The 21,100-nt window shown below is 45.2% G+C and overlaps 1 protein-coding gene across 1 annotated transcript in view; it reads right to left on the bottom strand.

Annotated features, from left to right (window-relative positions):
* Positions 1-20,781, bottom strand: part of FKBP9 (FKBP prolyl isomerase 9) — a 49,304-nt gene extending 28,523 nt beyond the window's left edge. Inside the window, exons 1-4 of the mRNA XM_009452879.3 lie at positions 20,416-20,781; positions 3,409-3,554; positions 2,800-2,989; positions 1,679-1,824 (exon numbers count right to left, since the gene is read on the bottom strand). Of these exons, the coding sequence (XP_009451154.1) occupies positions 1,679-1,824; positions 2,800-2,989; positions 3,409-3,554; positions 20,416-20,636 (703 nt within the window). The 5' untranslated portion in view covers positions 20,637-20,781. The remainder of the gene's footprint in view (positions 1-1,678; positions 1,825-2,799; positions 2,990-3,408; positions 3,555-20,415) is intronic.
* Between the last annotated feature and the right edge of the window lie 319 nt (positions 20,782-21,100).

Genomic DNA, 21,100 nt, shown 5'->3' with positions numbered 1-21,100 from the left:
TACAAAAATTTGCCAGGCATGGTGGCATACGCCTATAGTCCAAGCTACCCAGGAGGCTGAGGCAGGAGAATCTCTTGAACCCAGGAGATAGAGGTTGCAGTGAGCCGAGATCGCACCACTACACTCCAGCCTGGGCAACAGAGTGAGACTCTGTCTCAAAAAAAAAAAAAAGTGTATATATATATATGAGTGTGTGTATATATATATATATATGAGCGTGTATATATATGAGTATATATATATGAGTATATATATATATGAGTATATATATATGAGTATATATATATGAGTATATATATATGAGTATATATATATGAGTATATATATATGAGTATATATATATATATATGAGTATATATATATATATATATATATATGAGTATATATATATGGAGGTAGAAAGGAGAGAAGGCTGAGCCCCATCACCTCAGGCTCCCTTCTCCTCCTGCTCCGCTCCACAGAGCCAGGAAAAAACGTTGAAAACATATTGGCTATTGTAAGTTGACTATCACTATCAGTAAACTTCTTAAGAAGCATCATGTTCTCATTTATATCCTTAACTACAAAGTCATGTGCTGCACAATGAAGTTTTGGTCAACAACAGACCACATATATGAGAGTGGTCCCATGAGATTATCATATCATGTCTTTACTGTACCTTTTCTATGTTTAGATACACAAATTCTTACCATTGTGTTACAGTAGCTCACAGGATTCAGTACAGATGCTGTGCAGGTTTGCAGCCTACAGGAAACAGGTTACACCACACAGCCTAAGTGTGCAGCAGGCTGTAGCACCTAGGATTGTGTAAGTGCACTCTATGGCATTTGCACAACAATGCAATTGCCTAATGATGCCTTTCTCAGAACATATCCCCATTATGAATCAACACATCACTGTATCCATCTGCTGTTTAAATGCCTACAGGTCTCTATGTTGTGCCAGCATGTCAATATGACTAAACGCACCTGAAATTCAAACATGAGTACCTGAGACATTCCATTTATCAGTCAATATTATGTGTTTTCCTTCACAGTAAAACTACAAACAGGACACTAGTTGTAATTAATGTGTTTTCTAACATTACACTTTGCTTTTGTCCATATGGAGTTAATGCCATAGGTAAAACTCATTGTAGAGGTGCAAACGGGAAAATCTGGCAATTCTGACATTGTATGGCTAAATTTCTACCTGGATATCTGCAACTTTTATAGTGTCTAATTCAAGTCTCATTTCACAAATGTTAAAGCCAGAGAGGTTGGTGGCCAAGGCCATGGCGGGTACAACAGGGGCAGAGGGGGTTACTTATGAATGCCAATGACTATAAGTAAGTGGAAATTTCTGCAACTCAATCATCAGACAGCAGACAATCCAGACTAGCACTGTCAAATAGAACTTTCTGAGTGATGGAAATGATCTGGGTCTGTATCTGCACTGTCCACTATGGTGGTCCTCAGCAACGTGAGGCTATTGGGTACCTAAAATGTAGCAGTGTGACCAAGGAACTGAATTTTAAATTTTAGCTAATTAATAGCCACATGTAGCTAGTGGTTACCATATTGGCCAGCGTAGGTCTAGACCGAAAGGTCTAGTGGGTTTCATGTGGTGACAACTGAATTAACCACTGCAATAAAAATAAGGGTAGGAGAGAGTGGCTCCAAGAAGGAGAAGGACTTACCATCTCCATCCTCTCCATAGGCCAGAAAAGGAGGAATGGTGATGATGCGCTTCTCACCCACACACATCCCCAGCAGCCCTTTATCCATTCCAGGAATCAGCCAGCCAATTCCCACATACGTGTCATATGTTTTCATGCGATTGTGACTGAAAGGTAATGAGAAAGGGAAAAAGTTCCACACCATGAGGATATTTCCAACTCATCTCTCCGTACGGTTTTTCTTACCCAAATATCAGCTAAACAATGATCCCATACCCATCCTAGAGATAGACATTTATGGATCTTTGCCCCCAAACACAGGGCAGATGTCCTCAAGTTTAGAAAGAAATAAAAAGCATGCATTTATACTAGTGATAGACAAAAACAGGCCAGCCATTCCACTAATCAAACACACTCTAATGAGAAGAAATTGCGAAGGGTTCCCTGATCTCCCGTGTAGCCCCATGCCTCTCCATAGCTTCACATACATTCATCTTTTCCCTCTTGCTTCCATGGGAAAACTATAAAAAGGAACCAAAACGTGCATAAGCCTCCTTAGAAATAGAGACTTACACGGCCGGGTGCAGTGGCTCACGCCTGTAATCCCAGCACTTTGGGAGGCCAAGGCAGGCAGATCATGAGGTCAGGAGATCGAGAACACCCTGGCTAATACGTTGAAACCCCATCTCTACTAAAAATACAAAAAATTAGCTTGGCGTGGTGGCATGCGCCTGTAGTCCCAGCTCCTTGGTAGGCTGAGGCAGGAGAATCGCTTGAACCCAGGAGGCAGAGGTTGCAGTGAGCCAAGATCGTGCCACTGTACTCCAGCCTGGGTGACAGGGCGAGAATCCATCTCAAAAAAAAAGAAATAGAACCTTTCACTTAATGATGAGATCTCAAAATACTGTTAAGTTAGATAAACACTGCTCTTCAATGTTTCTAAGATGTATTAAAATTTTGACTCTGGCACCAGAGAAGATGCAACACTGACCAAAAGTCTTAAGTAGATGAGTTCAGTACTGATTACAGTTGAGAAGAGTCTTTATTCTGCTATCCCCATCAGCATAAAAAGCAAGTAAGACAGAAGGAAAGAACTATGCATGGGACATTTCACTGATACTGCCATGAACGACAGGACTTACCTCGAATCAAACAGAGTTCCGTCCAGGAACGTCCCGTTGTAGTGGTACCTCACAAAATCAGACACCTGGATGGTCCGAGGGCAACTCGGGGGCTTGAAATAGGTGTGAATCTGAACCTGGTCTTCAGAATTCCAAATATCCATCAGAAGTACATCAAAATGAAGCACTGAATTGGGGGGGATCACACCAGCTAGAAATTAAAGATTACACACTGAGTTCACAGTTGCTGCCTTTCAGGCCAGATAAATAAACACCTAGGATGCTCCCAAGGTGAATGTGGGCCAAAAGGGTTCAAGCAGTCACCGCTATACAATCCCAAAATGACCCATTCTTCCTCCCTCTTTCCTCCAAATGAAATTGAAAGAAAAGAGAAAAAACAGTCTTCTTCTCATTGAGGGTATCATTCAATACATCTGTGTTAATGACACTTTCTTTCACATCTAGAAGAAATAAACCTAAGATGGAAATTTTAGCTGTGTATGAGTTCACTGCTTTTCATTTCCCCCCAATCTAAAGCTTCCAAGATTCTCCAGTCTGTTTGACTTAACATCCTAAAAGTGTTCTCATTGTTTCTGCTGACGTGTTTATAAACGAGGAAGAAAAGCTTACAAACTCCTTCACTTCCGTAGGCAAGCTTTGGGGGAATCTTCACGAAACGTCTCTCGTTTACGCACATCCCAACAAGAGCCTGGTCCATCCCTGTGATCAGCTGTCCTTTTCCCACAAACACGTTGAAAGTGGAGTCTCTGTCATAGCTGAAGGCCCAAAGGGTAGGGAAAGAGAAAGAAAAGTATAAATAGTCCCTTCCTCAGTAAAAAACCAACCTGTAAAAATGTGCCCATAGATGTAATGGGGCCATAGCAAAGCAAAAACCCTGCCTAGGAGTTACTGATACAGGAACATCTCCACTGGACAGTACTTGTAGGGTTGGAAATTTTAGACTACCTTGAATATTGCCAGCAAATCTAGTTCAATAAGAATCAGCATAACTCTCTCCAGGAAAAAAAAAAAGTGTTAAACTGATTTTGCAAAATAGTTACCTATTCTTTCACACACAAAAAAAAGAAAGAGTTGGCTGTGGTCATGCCAGGGCTTTGGAAGGCCAAGGCAAGAGGAGTTAAGTTGAAGTTAGGAGTTCGAGACCAGCCGGGGCAACAAAGTGAGGCCCCCCCCCCACTAAATAAATAAATACATATAATTAGCCAGGTGTGGTGGTGCATGCCTATAGTCCCAGCTACTTTGGAAGCTGAGGTAGGAGGATCGCTTGAGCCCAAGAGTTTGAGGCTGCAGTGAGCTATGATTGCACCACTGCACTCCAGCCTGGGCGACAGAGTCTCAAAAAATAAAATTAAATTAAATTTAAAAAAAAGACTTTACAGCCAGGTGCAATGGCTCACGCCTGTAATCCCAACACTTTGGGAGGCCAAGGAGAGTGGATCACCTGAGGTCAGCAGTTTGAAACCAGCCTGGCCAACACGGTGAAACCCCATCTCTACTAAAAATACAAAAAATTAGCCAGGCGTGGTGGCACACGCCTGTAGTCCCAGCAACTCGGGAGGCTGAGGCAGGAGAATTGCTTGAACCTGGGAGGCAGAGATTGCAGTGAGCCAACATAGCGCCACTGCACTCCAGCCTAGGTGACAGAGCAAGACTCTGTGTCAAAAACAAAACAAAACAAAACAAAACAAAACAAAAAAACACTTCATTTCATTTTCTATATGATTGGTACCTAAAAGCAACATCATAGGTACTAATGGCCAAAGTTAACACACACACACACACACACACACACTTGATTTTTTTTTAAAGTCATCCAGCTAAGTTAAACACAGAGGCAGCATGATAACAGCATAAAACATAAACTCTCTTAACCTCAGTTTCCTCCACTGCAAAATGCAAGAAATAATAACAGCCTCCCCAGGATCTGTGTAACAACATGAAAAATGCTCTGAAAACCTAAGTGTTATGCCAATATTGCTATAATTATCACAGGTAATAGAAAGTATGATGTAGTCTTAGGATCACTAATACACGTGTTTTAAAGGCTGATAGGCAACAGCCTTAGATCAAAAGATAAATAAGGAAATCATGGCTGTGACTCACACCTTTATCTTCTTCAATGTCAAATTTAGCAATCAATACGGGTTTGCCTATTAGGGGAGTGTGCCAGGTGCTTTGGGGGATATAAAGTACAAGGCATGGACTTTGCCTACAAGTACCTTATATACTGATAGAGACCCACAGGGTTTCAGAAGACATAAAATAAAATGCTGTATGGCATTTTATAATAACAGATTTTTACTCACTGACACAGAGGGATATATACAATAAGAGTAAAGGGTAGGTTACAATGCCAGGCGTGGTGGCTCATGCCTGTAATCTCAGCACTTTGGGAGGCCAAGGACGGTGGATCACTTGAGATCAGGAGTTCGAGACCAGCCTGGCCAACATGGTGAAACCCCATCTCTACTAAAAATACAAAATTAGCCAGGCGTGGTGGTGTGCACCCGTAGTCCCAGCTACTTGGGAGCCTGAGGTACAAGCATTGCTTGAACCTGGGAGGTGAAGGTTGCAGTGAGCTGAGATGGTGCCACTGCACTGTCATCCAGCCTGGGTGACAGAGTGAAACTTTGTCTCAAAAAGGGTGGCGGGGGAACAGGTTAACACAGTATAAAATCACTCCATTTTCAACTTACATATATAGATGCATATGAAAAAATCCACAAGGCAATACATGAAATATTATCTATCATCTACAGGTAGAGGACTTCAGGTGACTGAATTTGTTTTCTCTTTAATTATCTTACTTTTCAAAATGATCATGTAATTAATTGTGTAATAAAATGTTAAGAGCGCTGGGATTTACTTCATGAGAACGCGTCACCCTTCATTTTGCAACATGCTTTCACTTTTTCCTCTTTTTCCCTAATGAACAGTTTGGGCGAGCAACAGAGTCCACCTCACCACTCCCCTCAGGGCAGCTTCCTGAGACCTGGCCCTCTTCTCTTTCTCCTCCTAGTTTTACAGCCTATTTTAATAAGTTTCCTTTCTTCAAGGTCAGTGAACAGAAAGCAAGATTTCAAGTACAGGCCAACAAGCCAGAGGACAAAAGCACATGGCCAGTTGTGTGCCCAAGTCAGCTTTACACCTCCACCCTCTACCTCCGGGGCCCCAATCCCCACCCCCTGGAATGCCTGCTCTTGAATTACACTTGGCTGGGGACTCGCCCTGCCACTAAGCTATCATCAAACTGGCAGATTTATTATAATAATGGGCCAGAAAGCAAGACTTCAAAGACTCCCAAGCACAGAACACAGGCAAGCAGCAACAATGCACCGGCAAGAAACTACTTTAAAAATATTTTTTTCATTCACAGAACCAGAATATACTTCCTAAATTTAACAAAACTTTTTAATACTAACTACTATTTACAGAGTATCTATTATTTGTTGGGCACAGTAGCAAACTAAGCTCTTCAATATATACTACACCATTTAATCCTCATACAATACTTTAAGGTGGGTGCTATGATACTCAGGCTCTTTGGAGATTACAAAATTTCCCAAGCTCATGAAATTAAACATGAGGAGGGAAAAAAGCAAGAATCTAGGACCATCTCAATCTCACACTCCAGGGTCAGGGCCTCCCTAGAGGTGTATAGAAACAGTTGTTGCCCAGCTTGGGCAACATTGTGAAATCCCATCTCTACTAAAAATACAAAAAACTAGCTGAGCATGGCGGTATGTGCATGTGGTCCCAGCTACTTGGGAGACTGAGGTGGGAGAATCGCTTGAACCTGGGAGGCAGAGGCTGCAGTGAGCCAAGATCATACCCCGGCACTCCATCCTGGGTGACAGAGTGAGATCCTGGAAAGAAAGAAAGGAAAGAAAGAAAGGAAGAAAGGAAGAAAGAAAGGAAGAAAGGAAGAAAGAAGCAGTTGTTGCCTCACAGTATTAACTTCTTCATTTGATGTTGCCTAAGCACTGTGAACAATTAAGCACCAAAGTGCTAAAAACCAAAAAACCTTTCTGAAAGAAAATGTATACATTTATACATTAATAATGTATACATTTATAGAAGAGGCTAACAATGCAAGACCAGTCTTATCTACTGCTTAAAATTCTGACCATCTGGAAAAATAAAGTTGTTCTGAACAAATTTATTCTGATCAGCACAACTGGCACAAACTCATGGGCAGCATCAAGCCCAGAACTGGTCATGAAAATTACTTCTGCACACTCTGGAGTAAGCATTTATACAACCTGTCCTGGGATCTGGCTTATTTACACCTTTTACAGGCATCTCATTCAGGGGCCTGCAGGAAACAGATGACACACCCAAAAGAAGCTGTTCCAGGAAAGTTTAATAATGGGGTTGTGCACAGCTGAGATCATAATCAATGGTGAAAAACTGAAAGGTGTTCCCCTGTGATTGGGAACAAGGAAAAGATGCTTGGTTTCAACACTTCTATTCAGCATGGTCCTGGAACTCCTAGCTAGAGCAATTAAGCAAGAAAAAGAAATACATGGCACAGAAATTGGAAAGGAAGAAGTAAAAATATCTCTTTTAACTGACGAAATAACTTTATATATAGAAAACCCTATAAGAGTCCATAAAAAAAGCTGTTAAAACTAATAAACATTGGACTTGATGGTTCTGTGGGGGAAAAAAAAACAACTAATAAACAAATTTGGCAAAGTTGCAGGATACAAAATCAACACCCCAAAATCAGTTGCATTTCTATACACTAATAATGAACAATCTTAAAAAAGGAAATGAACAAAATAATTCTATTTACAATAGCATCAAGAAGAATGAAATACTTAGGATTAAACCTAACCAAGGAGGCAAAAGACTACAATGGAAACTAGAAAAACATTGCTGAAAGAAATTAAAGAGGGCCAGGTGCAGTGGCTCATGCATGTAATCCCTGCACTTTGGGAGGCCAAGGTGGGCGGATCACCTGAAGTCAGGAGTATGAGACCAGCCTGGCCAACATGGTGAAACCTGTCTCTACTAAAAATACAAAAATTAGACAGGCATGGTGGCATATGCCTGTAATACCAGCTACTCGGGAGGCTGAGACAGGAGAATCGCTTGAACTTGGGAGGTGGAGATTGTGGTGAGCCGAAATTGCACCACTTCACTCCAGTCTGGGTGACAGAGCGAGACTCTGTCTCTAATAAAAGAAAGAAAGAAAGAAATTAAAGAGGACACAAATAAATGGAAAGACATTTCTCGTTCATGGATGGGAAGACTTAATATGGCTAAGATGTCCACACTAACCAAAGCAATCTATTGATTCAATGCAATTCCTACCAAAATCCTGATGGCATTTTTTGCAGAAATAGAAAAAAAAAAACTAAACTAAAATTCATACAGAATATTTTTTTTTGAGATAGAGTCTCACTCTGTCGCCCAGGCTAGAGTGCAGTGGTGCAATCTCGGCTCACTGCAACTTCTGCCTCCCGGGTTCAAGCAATTCTGCCTCAGCCTCCTGAGTAGCTGGGATTACAGGGGCCCACCACCATGCCTGGCTAATTTTTGTATTTTTAGTAGAGACAGGGCTTCACCATGTTGGCCAGGCTGGTCTTGAACTCCTGACCTCAAGTGATCAGACTGCCTCGGCCTCCCAAAGTGCTGGGATTACAGGTGTGAGCCACGGTGCCTGGCCTTGGAATCTTGAAGGACTCTAAAGATCCAAAACAATCCTGAGAAAGAAGAACAAAACTGGAGGCCTCACACTTCCTGATTTTGAAACATACTATGAAGCTATCATAATCAAGGCAGCATGGTACTGACCCAAATACAGACACATAGACCAATAGATCAAATTAGCCCAGAAATAAACTTTTGCCTATATGGTCAAATGATCTTTGACAAGGGCTAAGGCTACACAGTGGGTAAGGATGGTCTCTTCAATAAACGGTGCTGGGAAAATTGGATCTCCACATGCAAAAGAATAAAGTTGGAGATTCTTACTTTATACCATAGGAAACAATCAATTCAAAATGGATTAAATGCATAAATATAAGATCCAAAACTATAAAACTAGGAAAAAAAACACAAGGGAAAAGCATCATGACATTGGATTGGATATGACACCAAAAGCACAGGTAACAAAAACAAAAACAGACAAAGAGGACTTTGTCAAACTTTAAAACTCTGAACAGCAAAGAAAACAATCAACAGAGTAAAAAGGCAACCTAAAAAATGGGAGAAAATGTTTGCAAACCTCATATATGATAAGGGATTAATATCTAGAATATATAAAGAACTCCTAAAACTCAACGACCACAAAATAATCCAATTTTAAAATGAGCAAAGGGATTGAATGAATATTTCTCCAAAAAAGATATACAAATGGCCAACAAGCGAATGAAAAGATGCTCCACATCACTAAACAGCAGAGAAATGCAAATCAAAAACCACAATGCAGGCCAGGCATGGTGGCTCATGCCTGTAATCCCAGCACTTTGGGAGGCTGAGGTGGGCAGATCAACTGAGGTCAGGAGTTCAACACCAGCCTGGCCAACATGGCAAAACCCCGTCTCTACTAAAAATACAAAAATTAGCCAGGCATGGTGGCATATGCCTGTAATCCCAGCTACTCAGGGGGCTGAGGCAAAACCCCGTCTCTACTAAAAATACAAAAATTAGCCAGGCATGGTGGCATATGCCTGTAGTCCCAGCTACTCAGGGGACTGAGGCAGAAGAATTGCTTGAACCTAGGAGGCAGAGGTTGCAGTGAGCTAAGATCACACCATTGCACTCCTGCCTGGGCGACAAAAGTGAAACTCTGTCTCAAAAAAAAAAAAAGAAAGAAAAAGAAAACCACAATGCAATATTACCTCACACACACTTGTTAGAATGGCCACTATCGAAAAACTGGAAAATAAAAAGTGATGGAGAGGATATGGAGAAATTGGAATCTTTGTGCACTTTGATGGGAATGCAAAATGTACTTGCTCTAGAAAATGGTCTGTAGGCTCCTCAAAAAATTAAAAATAGAAGTACTGTATGATCTAGCAATCCTATCTCTTGGTGTATACCCAAAAGAACTGAAAACAGAATCAGGCCGGACGCAGTGGCTCATGCCTGTAATCCAAGGTTGAAGCTTGAGCCCAAGAGTTCAAGACCAGCCTAGGCAACCTGGTGAAACACCATCTTTACAAAAACACAAAAATTAGCCATGTGTGGTGGTGCAAAGGTACTGTAGTCCCAGGTACTTGGGAGGTTGAAGTGAGAGGATCACTTGAGCTCAGGAGGTCAAGGCTGCAGTAAGCTGTGATCATGCCACTGCACTCGACCCTGGGCAACAGAACAAAAGACTCTGTCTAAGCTGGGCGCGGTGGCTCACGCCTGTAATCCCAACACTTTGGGAGGCTGAGGTGGGCAGATCACCTGAGGTCGGGAGTTAGAAACCAGCCTGACCAACATGGAGAAACCCTGTCTCTACTAAAAATACAAAAATCAGCTGGGCATAGTGCTGGGTGCCTGTAATCCCAGCTACTCAGGAGGCTGAGGCAGGAGAATCACTTGAACCTGGGAGGCGGAGGTTGCGATGAGCTGAGATCGCACTACTGTACTCCAGCCCAGGCAATAAGAGCGAAACTCTCTCTCAAAAAACAAAACAAAACAAAAAAACCACTCTGTCTAAAGTAAAACAAAAACAAAACAACAACAACTCAGATATTTGCACACACATGTTCAACTCAGCACGATTTACAATAGCCAAAAGCTAGAAGCAATCTAAATGTCCATAGACAAATAAATGGATAAAAAATATGTGGTATACACACACAATGAAATATTATTCTGCCTTAAAAAGGAAGGAAATCCTATCACATGCTACAATATGGATGAACCTTGAGGACATTACGTAAAGTGAAATAAGCCAGTCACAGAAAGACAAATACTGCATGATTCCACGAATTATATGAGGTATCTAAAGTAGTTAAACTCATAGAAACAGAAAGTGGAATGTTGTTATCAGCGGACAAGGAAGAGGGAAAAATGCAGAGAAGTTGTTCAGTGGGCACAAAGTTTCAATTTTGCAAGATGGAAAAATTCTAGAGATATATTGCACAACAGTGTGAATATAGCTAACACTATTACACAGTTCAAAACAGTTACAATGGTAAATTTGATGGTTTTTTTAAAGTAATAACAAAGTGGGTGTGTGCAAAGGTGTGTACAGAACACAGCAAAACACAAGGGATAGTACCTCTGTGGCTGGGTGGGGAATGCTGCTATCACACCTGAGCTTGAATGACAGAGACAGAGAGGGCAGCTAGGGGCTACCTGACAGGAACTGGGCCCTTTAGTTTAGAGCCACAATCCACGGTGACCCTACAGACAGGAAGCCAGAGGAATACATACCTTCACCTCACTCTCTTCCCTCGCTTTGAACATCTGATGCCTGATAGGGTTTGGATCTGTGTCCATGCCAAATCTCATGTTGATATGTAATCCCCAGTATTGGAGGTGGGGCCTGGTGGCAGGGCTTAGCGCCATCCCCTCGGTGATGAATGAGTTCAGAGATCTGCTTGTTTAAAAGTGTGTGGCACCTCCCACCCTCTCTCTCTTGCTCCTGCTCTTGCCATGTGAGATGTCTGCTCCCCTTTTCCCTTCCACCATGACTATAAATCTCCTGAGGTCCTCACCAGAAGCTGACGACAGCATGCAATGCTTCCTGTACAGCCTGCAGAACTGTGAGCCAATTAAACCTCTTTTCTTATAAATTACCCAGCCTTGGGTATTTCTTTCCAGTGATGCAGGAATGGCTTATCACAATGTCCCAATGGCTGAACCCAACCAAAGCCAGAAGACAAAGGGTCATTAATGCAACCCATACTATGCACATGTAGTCCATACATGTCAGCCTCCCAGAGCAAAAAGCAAATGGAACAGGTGAAGGGTGGACCTAGAAAGGCAAATGGAAACCACCTAGCACATCCAACACCCTCCTTTCCTCTCCACCAGCTTGTTTTTGTCCCCTTCCATCACTGCCCCAGGGGGGTGATGGGAAAGTTGTCTGTAGCACCCTCTGATGATGCTCTTTAAAATTATTAACCCAAGGACCACTAAGACAAGAGACATCATAGTCAACACACTAAACTGCCTACACAAAAGCTCACATTATATTGGCAACACATTACTTGAGATAAATAACTATCCTCATGGCTATATTCTTTTTTTTTTTTTTTTTTTTTGAGATGGCGTCTCACTGTCACCAAGGCTGGAGTGCAGTGGCACGATCTTGGCTCACTGCAACCTCTGCCTCTCATGTTTGAGCAATTCTCCTGCCTCAGCCTCCCTAGAAGCTGGGATTACAGGCACACGCTACCACGCCCAGCTAATTTTTGTATTTTTAGTAAAGATTCGGTTTCACCATGTTGGCCAGGCTGGTCTTCAACTCCTGACCTCAGGTGATCCACCTGCCTTGGCCTCCCAAAGTGCTGGGATTAGAAGCATGAGCCACCGCACCCAGCCCCCCATGGCTAGCTATATATATATATATATATATACACACACATATATATATACACACACACACACACATATATATATATGTATACACAGACACATATATATATATGTATATATATATATATTTTTTTTTTGACATGGAGTCTCGCTCTGTCGCCCAGGCTGGAGTGCAGTGGTGCAATCTCGGTTCACTGCAACCTCCACCTCCCGGGTTCAAGCAATTCTCCTGTCTCAGCCTCCTGAGTAGCTGGGATTACAGGTGCACGCCACCACGCCCAGCTAATTTTTGTAATTTTAGTAGAGATGGGGTTTCACCATGTTGGTCAGGCTGACTTGAACTCCTGACCTCATGATCCACCTGCCTCGGCCTCCCAAAGTGCCGGGATCACAGGCATGAGCCACCGTGCCTGGCCCCCATGGCTATATTCTTAAGGCAGAATGGGGCTTCTAAATGTAGGTTTAAATCTGCAATAAGAACGAGCTTTTAAAAGGACGAATGACAGGCTGGGCATGGTGGCTCAAGCGGTAATCCCAGCACTTTGGGAGGCCCAGGCGGGTGGATCACTTGAGCTCAGGAGTTCGAGACCAGCCTGGGCAACATGGCAAAACCTTGTCTCTACCAAAAATACAAAAATTAGCCAGGTGTGGTAGCACACACCTGTGATCCTAGCTACTCGCGTGGCTGAGGCATGAGAATTGCTTGAACCCAGGAGGCAGAGGTTGCAGTGAGCACCACTGCACTCCAGCCTGGGAAACAGAGTGAGACCCTGTCTCAAAAAGAAAGAAATAAAAAAAAAACCTGCCATATTTTGAGAACCCATAACAGAAGGGAGGCAAAGTAAGGAAGAACAAGTCCACTGGGCACGGGAACTACCCTTTGGGGGCCTCAAAGTTGATCCTGTCTCACTTGGGCCAACTCAGATGGCTGACTCACAGGGGTCCTGCTTGACGTTTGGACTGTGGTCCTGCCACCACCCTTCACGAATGGGACTGAAACTCACCTCCCCACTGGCCGCCTAGCTCCCAGCTGAGACTCACCCCCTCTGCTGGCTGAGTTTCACCACTGAGACTGATCTTACTGCAGACTTGAAAGCAGGGAGGCAGAGTTTGGCTTTTCTGCCTCCCACCTCCCTCTCCACACATTCACTCCCAAAGGGGACTCTGGGCTTTCTGGACCCTTTGCCTAAGACTATTTCCCTCAAACAGCCATCTCTACCAGTAGCTAATGAGACATGCCAGGGAGAAAAGAAAAGCAGTTAATGAACCGGCAAACTACCCAGACGGGAAAGTGTGAGAACACTGCAGAGGAGGAAGGTTAGAGGGGGTGAGGGAGGAGAGAGGGAGCAAGCGGGAACAGAGAAGAAATGAGAGAGAACGCCTCCATTCATAGCTCCTCAGAGAATCAGACCCTGAAACATGAGCTGTTGGCTTGGATGGGCTTTGACCCATTAAAACATCATTAAATGAAAAACTTTGCAAAGCAAAGCAAAATCCATTGCTGTTATGGATTTTTGTTTTTAAGCAACTGCACAAATTAAAATGTCAGATCCCTATAGATGATTCCCATTTTTCACAGGGCCTAGCCCAGTAAAATACCATACAGCCAAATTAAATTGTTAATATAAATGTGTAATTGCTCGCAATGACCCACAAATGAAAATTCAAAGCCACGCTAATAAGTCTTCACCAGGGGTGCTTGGCCAGCTGCCAATGGCCTCAGGAGACCGCAGTGAGAAGTAGCTAGGATCTTCCCCTAGTTAGCAGAAACGCACAGGGCTAATGCACAGTAGCAGCCTCCATTTCAGCACTCTCCTTCTCCATAAAAAGAGCTGCAATGTGGAGTCACACTCTAAACAACTCCTAAGTTAGCATGTCCTGACCTGGCCAGTTGCTCTGACACCACTGCCCCTGTCAGGCCCCCCTGACTGCATCCTGGCTGCTGCCCAGCCTACTGGCTCTTCCCTGTGGACCAGTCCTGCTGAAAGGGTGAGCCTGGGCCCCCAGTTAGGACCATGTGACTTAACACCCAATAGGGTGGACACCTGCCCCAAGCAGGACCCATCAGATTATTTCCTGGAAACCTAGAAGTGAGAAAGTCCAGTTTGTCGGCGTTGGTGCTGGATCCCAGAGATCATGTGTGCAGCATGGGGAGCTTATTGGAGCACTCTTTTTCTAGTGGGAGAGAATGAAGCCCCGTTTTCAACCCCTTGGGGAGAGGCAGAAAGTCACCTCAGTCCATGATTCTGGACCCTCACAAGGAATTGGAGATCCTTCCAATAAATTCCCACTCCGCTCTGCTTAAGTCTGCAGGACGGGCTTGTGTTCACCCCAACCCTGACTTGAGGGCAGGGACTTTTGTCAGCTTTATCCTCTGCTGTATCCCAGTACCTGGAATGTTAGAAGCTGGATGAATCCCTGTGTAAAATGAAGCCCCAATGAGGCTGATCTCTAGAATTTCTACTTACACTATCAGTCCATCCACTGAGCACCTCAATCCCCTTACTCCTCTGAACAAAAACCTTCCCTTCACAAGATTCTGAACAGAAGCATATATTCAGGGCAACTTGAATCCATGGGATGAAAAAAAAAAAAAAAAAAAAAAACAAAGTCCACAACACCTAGCTCAGCCACCCAGGCCTCCCAAGGACTGGTTCTCCCACACCCTTCCAGTGCCAGGTCCCCTGCCTCCTGACCCAAATATTGGAGCCTCTCACTGTTCCTTGAGCATGCACTACTCAGGCCCAGACTCTGGTCCACCCCATCCACTCTCTTAAACACACTCCCCGCTTCAAGGAATGAAATCCCATCCATGCTCAAGGCCCAACTCAAGCATCAGCTCCTCCTCAAAGCCTTTCATATGGCTTCAGCAAGAAGAAATCTTTCCCTCCCTGGAACGGGTAGAGGTATCTGTGCATAATACTCACAAGGCACTCACTGCATGCTGGCTGCTTTGTGTGAGGCATGAGAGTTCCCCAGTCCAGAATCTGAAGGTCAGTTATATTAGCTGGGTGGCCACTGTCCTCTCACCTTTCTGGGCCTGTCGCTCCACCCTCCCACCCCTCACTCCTACTGCTTTTTCTCCATAGTCCTCACCAACTTCTACTTTACCATATAACTTAAGAGTATGCCTGTCCTCTCACTAGTATGTAAGCTCTATGAGGGCAGAGATTTCTGTTTTATTCACTGTTACATCCTTGGCACCTGCAAGAGTTGGTACTCAGTAAATATCTGTTGGATGAATAAATGAATTCCAGCCTGGCCAAGGTGGCGAAACCCCATCTCTACTAAACATACAAAAATTAGCCAGGTGTGGTGTTGCACACCTGTAATCCTAGCTACTCAGGGGGCTGAGGCACAAGAATTGCTTGAACCCAGGAAGCAGAGGCTGCAGTGATGTGAGACTGCATCACTGCACACCAGCCTGGGCAACAAAGTGAGACGCTGTCTCAAAAAAAAAAAAGAATGAATAAATGAATGAATATACAAAATGAAGTTGACCCCTGTTATTGAGTTCATGATTCTTTTATTTAGTTAGTTAGTTTTTGAGACGGAGTTTAGCTCTCGTTGCCCAGGCTGTAGTGCAATGGCGCAATCTCGACTCACCGCAACCTCCACCTCCCAGGTTCAAGCGATTCTCCTGCCTCAGCCTCCCGAGTAGCTGGGATTACAGGCATGCGCCACCACACCCGGCTAATTTTTTGTATTTTTAGTAGAGACGGGGTTTCTCCATGTTGGTCAGGCTGGTCTCCAACTCCCTCAGGTGATCTGCCCGCCTTGGCCTCCCAAAGTGCTGGGATTACAGGCATGAGCCACCGTGCCTGGCCGAGTCTGTGATTCTTTTAGAGCAGTGGTCCCCAACCTTTTTGGCCCCAAGGACCAGTTTCATGAAAGGAATTCACTTTTTCCATGACCGGGGTGGGGGGATGGTTTTGGGATTATTCAGATACATTAAATTTATTGTGCACTTTATTTCCATTATTATTACACCGTAATATATAATGAAATAATTATACAACTCACCATAATGTAGAATCAGTGGGAGCCCTGAGCTTGTTTTCCTGCAACTAGATGGTTCCATCTAGGGGTAATGGGAGACAGTGACAGATCATCACGCATTAGATTCTCATAAGGAGCACATAACCTAGATCCCTCCCATGTGCAGTACACAATAGGGTTCATGTGCCTATGAGAATGTAATGCCCCTGCTGATCTGACAGGAGGCCGAGCTCAAGCAGTGATGTGAGCAATGCGGAGACACTGTAAATACAGATGAAGCTTTGCTTGCTCACCTGCTGCTCACCTCCGGCTGTGCAGCCCGGTTCCTAACAGGCCACAGACCACAACAGGTCCATGGCTCAGGGGTTAGGGACCCCTGTTTTATTTATTTATTTACTATTTATTTATTTTTGTAAATTGATATCCCATTTCAGTACCCCTGTTTTAGAGCAATGGTTCTCAAAGTGTGGTCCTCAGACCAGTAGCATCAGCTGGGAACTTGTCAGAAAAGCAAATTCCTAGGCCCTATCCCAGAGCTACTGAATCGGAAACTGTATAACAAGCTCTCTACGTGATTCAGAAGTATATGTAGTTTAAACACTACTGTGCTAGAGCATCTAGAACTCTGTATACCCAAAAAGGTATGTGGTAGGCACATAATAATATTTATCAAAAGACAAGCCTGGACCTTGGGGTCTGCAGACACACCCCTGAGCTCCTCCCCGGGGAATTTTCGTCATCCTTGGGTCTTATCCCTGCCATCCCAGGATTCCATCCTAACCTCCCCCACACACAGACACAAAAATATATAGTTAAACCTTCTCTGTGCTTTCATAGCTACTTACCTTTCTTTTGTCATATACATGGGTGGACTACAGACCATAGATTATGGCCATGAACTACCTGGGTTCAAATCTCCACTCAACCACTTAGTAGTTCTGTTCCTTGGGCAAATCATTTGAACTTTCTGAGCCTCAGTTTCTTCATTTGTAATGAGGTACCTACCTCACTGTCTTGTGAAGTTAAACAAATTATTCTAAGATTAAATGAGTTAACATATGTGAAGGCACATGGTAAGAACTATGTGTGAACTCTATGAGAGACAGAGTGTGCGCTACTGTCTTACTGTACTTATCACACTATGTTGTAATAGCCTAGGCTGTAAGTGGTAGGGATGGGGAAGAAGCATACTAGACTAGGACTAGTCTCTCTCTTGAGGGATAGACGCTGAAAAATGTTTGATGAATGGATGGTAGATCCTCCATGCTCTTTCAACTGCCCTACAGTGCCTCACAGTGGCTGCCAGCCCTAGAGATGTTCTAGATAGTAGGACAACTTGTTCTACTGGAATTAATTACCATCAACTCAAGCAAGAAATTCTTCCCTATGAAAGAAGCACATGAAAGAAGATACACAAATGATCAATACGCACATGATGCTCAACATCGTTAGCCATTAGAGAAATGCAAATCAAAACCACAATGAGATATCATTTCACACCCACTAAATGGTTATAATCAAAGACACAGGCCAGGCTTGATGGCTCACGCCTGTAATCCCAGCACTTTGGGAGGCCGAGGTGGGCAGATCACCTGAGGTCAGGAGTTCGAGACCAGCCTGGCCAACATGGTGAAACCTCGTCTCTACTAAAAATACAAAAATTAGCCAGGCGTGGTGGCAGGCACCTGTAATCCCAGCTACTCAGGAGGCTGAGGTAAGAGAATTGCTTGAACCCGGGAGGCAGGGAGGTTGCAGTGAGCTGTGATCGCACCATTGCACTCCAGCCTGGGTGACAAGAGCGAAATTCCATCTCAAAAAAAAAAAAAGACAAGTACAAGTGTTGTTGAGACCGTGGAGAACTATGAACCTTCATACACTGCTGGTGGGAATGTAAAATGGTGCAGCCATTGTGGGGAAACAGGTTGGCTATTCTTCAAAACGTTTATAACATAGGTGCCATAGGACGCAGCAATTCCAACTCCTAGGTATATATCCAAAAAAAGGAAAAGGTACATCCACACAAAACCTTGCACATGAATGTTCATAACATCATTCATGATAGCCAAAAAGTATAAGCAATCCAAATGTCCATCAACTGATGAACGGACACAATGGAATATTACATATACAGCCACAAAAAGGAATGAAGTACTGATATACCTTACACCGTAAATGAACCATGAAAGAAGCCAATTATACAAAGCATCTCAAATTATATGATTCCATTTATACAAAATGTCCAGAAGAGGCAAATCCATAGAGACATAAAGTGGATTCGTGGCTGAAAGGGACTGGAGGGCAGTCTAACTGGGGTTGGGGAGTGACTGATAATGGGTCCAGCGTTTCTTTTTTGGGGGTGATGAAAATGTTCTGGAAATAGCTAGTTGTGATGTTTGCACTACTCTGTGAATATACTAAAAAACACTGAATTGTACACACCAAATGGGCAAATTGTATGGCATTATATCTCAATAAAGCTGTTTTTTTGTTTCGTTTTTTGTTCTTTTGTTTTGTTTTGTTTTTTGAGACGGAGTCTCCCTGTCACCCAGGTTGGAGTGCAGTGGCACGATCTCGGCTCACTGCAGGCTCCGCCTCCCAGGTTCACGCCATTCTCCTGTCTCAACCTCCCGCGTAGTTGGGATTACAGGCGCCCGCCACCTCGCCCGGCTAATTTTTTGTATTTTTAGTAGAGACCGGGTTTCACCGTGTTAGCCAGGATGGTCTCGATCTCCTGACCTCGTGATCCGCCCGCCTCGGCCTCCCAAAGTGCTGGGATTACAGGCGTGAGCCACCGCGCCCGGCCTGTTGTTTTTTTTAAAGTAACTAAAATAGTAGTAAGAATGACCATTCCTAAGCGCTTGCTAGTGCCACATACTATGCTGAACAGCTTTTGTATATTCATTGTCTGGAACTTCAAAAAAGTCAAGAGTCTACAAAATATTCGTAATGACCCTAGGCCTTGGGGCACATAGCAGGGGCTCAACAAATAGCTCTCTCTGCCTGATCTAGTGTTCGCGAAGGGAAGTGCTGGCACAGACCAGGGTTTGTAACAAAAGCCTTGGCGAGGAGTAGCCTGGTGCTGGACGAAGAGAGGCCTGTTAACCCCGAACCTAAACTGGAGGGAAACGGGAGAGCAGTGCTGTGATCCTGAGGCAGAGCTGAGAGAAGGAGTTCTGGGCCTGATATAGGGCCTGGTGTAAAGCAGAGTGACGGTCCTGGACTACCTCCTGCCCACGAGAGGTGTCGTGTTGTGTTTTGTTTTGTGATGGGATCTCTCTCTGTCTCCCAGGCTGCAGTGCAGTGGCACGATCATAGCTCACAGCAGCCCCAAACTCCTGGGCTCAAGCGATCCTCCCGCCTCGTTCTCTCAAAGTGCTGGGACTACAGGCGTGAGCCACCACACCCAGCCCCAAGAGAGGTTTTTGTATGGCAGGAAAGGAAGGGCAGTGGTAGTTGCGCGCACAGACTCTGGAGTTGGATTAAACAATCTGACTCCATTGTTTAAACACGTTTCTTAGCCGCAGTTGCTTGTTACCTTACTGATAAAATGAGGGTAGTGATAGTACCTACCTCACAAGACTGCTGTACAATTAAATGAGTTCACTACAATATGGAAAGTACTTAGAACTACACCTACACATTGTTAACAGCTCATTGTATGTTTGGGGCTGCTAGCCTCTTCATCATTGTTCTGTGTGAGAAGCACCATCTGACTAGATTCCCAAGGGAGCGGAGGGAAGGAACAGGAAAGGGAGAAGAGAGGCAGGCACGAACATCCACTCTTGGGGGTCCAGTTGTGCAACGTGGCCTCCACTTACACTGATTATTTTACACTGATTTTACGTGTGTCCATGCGCTGGGAGGAAAGGGAGGACGTGGTCTGCCCCAACCCCGCTGCTCAAGGTCCTCCAAGGGTCCAGTCCCCGGCTGGCAGCCTAGGGCACGTGAGGGCCGGGAGGCTCACCCGCGGCGGAGGGTCTGGGGTCCTAGAGGATCTGGGCAGCGGAAGAAGGGAGGAGCGCGCCTGCACGGGGCGGAGCTAGGGGAGGTCCGGCAGGAGGGAAAGGCCTGTCCGGAGAGAGGGACGCGCATCCGCTGAGGCCGCGCCGGGCGCCAAGGGCGCGGTACCTGGAGTCGAACTTCTGGCCGTCGGGGAACGTCCCCACGTAGTGGTAGCGCACGAAGTCGCCGCTGCGCACGGTGCGCGGGCACTCGTCGGGCACGAAGCGCCGCTCGATCTGCAGCTCCGCGTCGGAGCCCAGGCCCGCCACGGGCGCTGCCTGCCCGGTCACCCAGAGCAGCAGCAGGAGCAGCGGTGGCGGCGGGGGCCTCCAGCCCCGGAACGCCATCGGGGCGGCGAGAAGAGTGGCGCGGGTCGGCCTGGGCGTGCGGCTGCGTTTGCAAACGTGGACCGGTCTCCTGGCCCTACCCGGGCTGCATCCGCCACCCCCTCTCCCCGGCCGCCCGCCCTCCCGGCCGCAGCTCCAGGGGAGGAGCCCAGCCTGGCCGCGCGCCGAGGGCGGGCCTGCTGCGCCCTGCCCCGCCCGGCATTGGGAATGTGCGTGCCGCAGCGGGGAGGGGGGCTGGGAACTCCAGTGGGGACCAAGTCTGGGCCTAGAGAGGGCGTGTCCCCGAGCGAGACACTGTGATCTCCGGACAAGGCTTTGGCCCAAAGTCGGAAGAGAAAAGCGCGTACTGCCCAAGCCCACCCGCTGGTCTCCGCCCGTCCCTGGAGACACCGGGTTTGGTGCCGTGAGGGGCTCCTACGTGGCCGTGGATCCAATTTCCCCTTGCTGCTTTGGAGAGGGAGGGA

The sequence above is a fragment of the Pan troglodytes genome, chromosome 6 (genome assembly GCF_028858775.2).
Source record: "Pan troglodytes isolate AG18354 chromosome 6, NHGRI_mPanTro3-v2.0_pri, whole genome shotgun sequence".
In the NCBI taxonomy this organism is placed as follows: domain Eukaryota; kingdom Metazoa; phylum Chordata; class Mammalia; order Primates; family Hominidae; genus Pan; species Pan troglodytes.
This window is presented reverse-complemented; position numbering and strand designations above follow the sequence as displayed.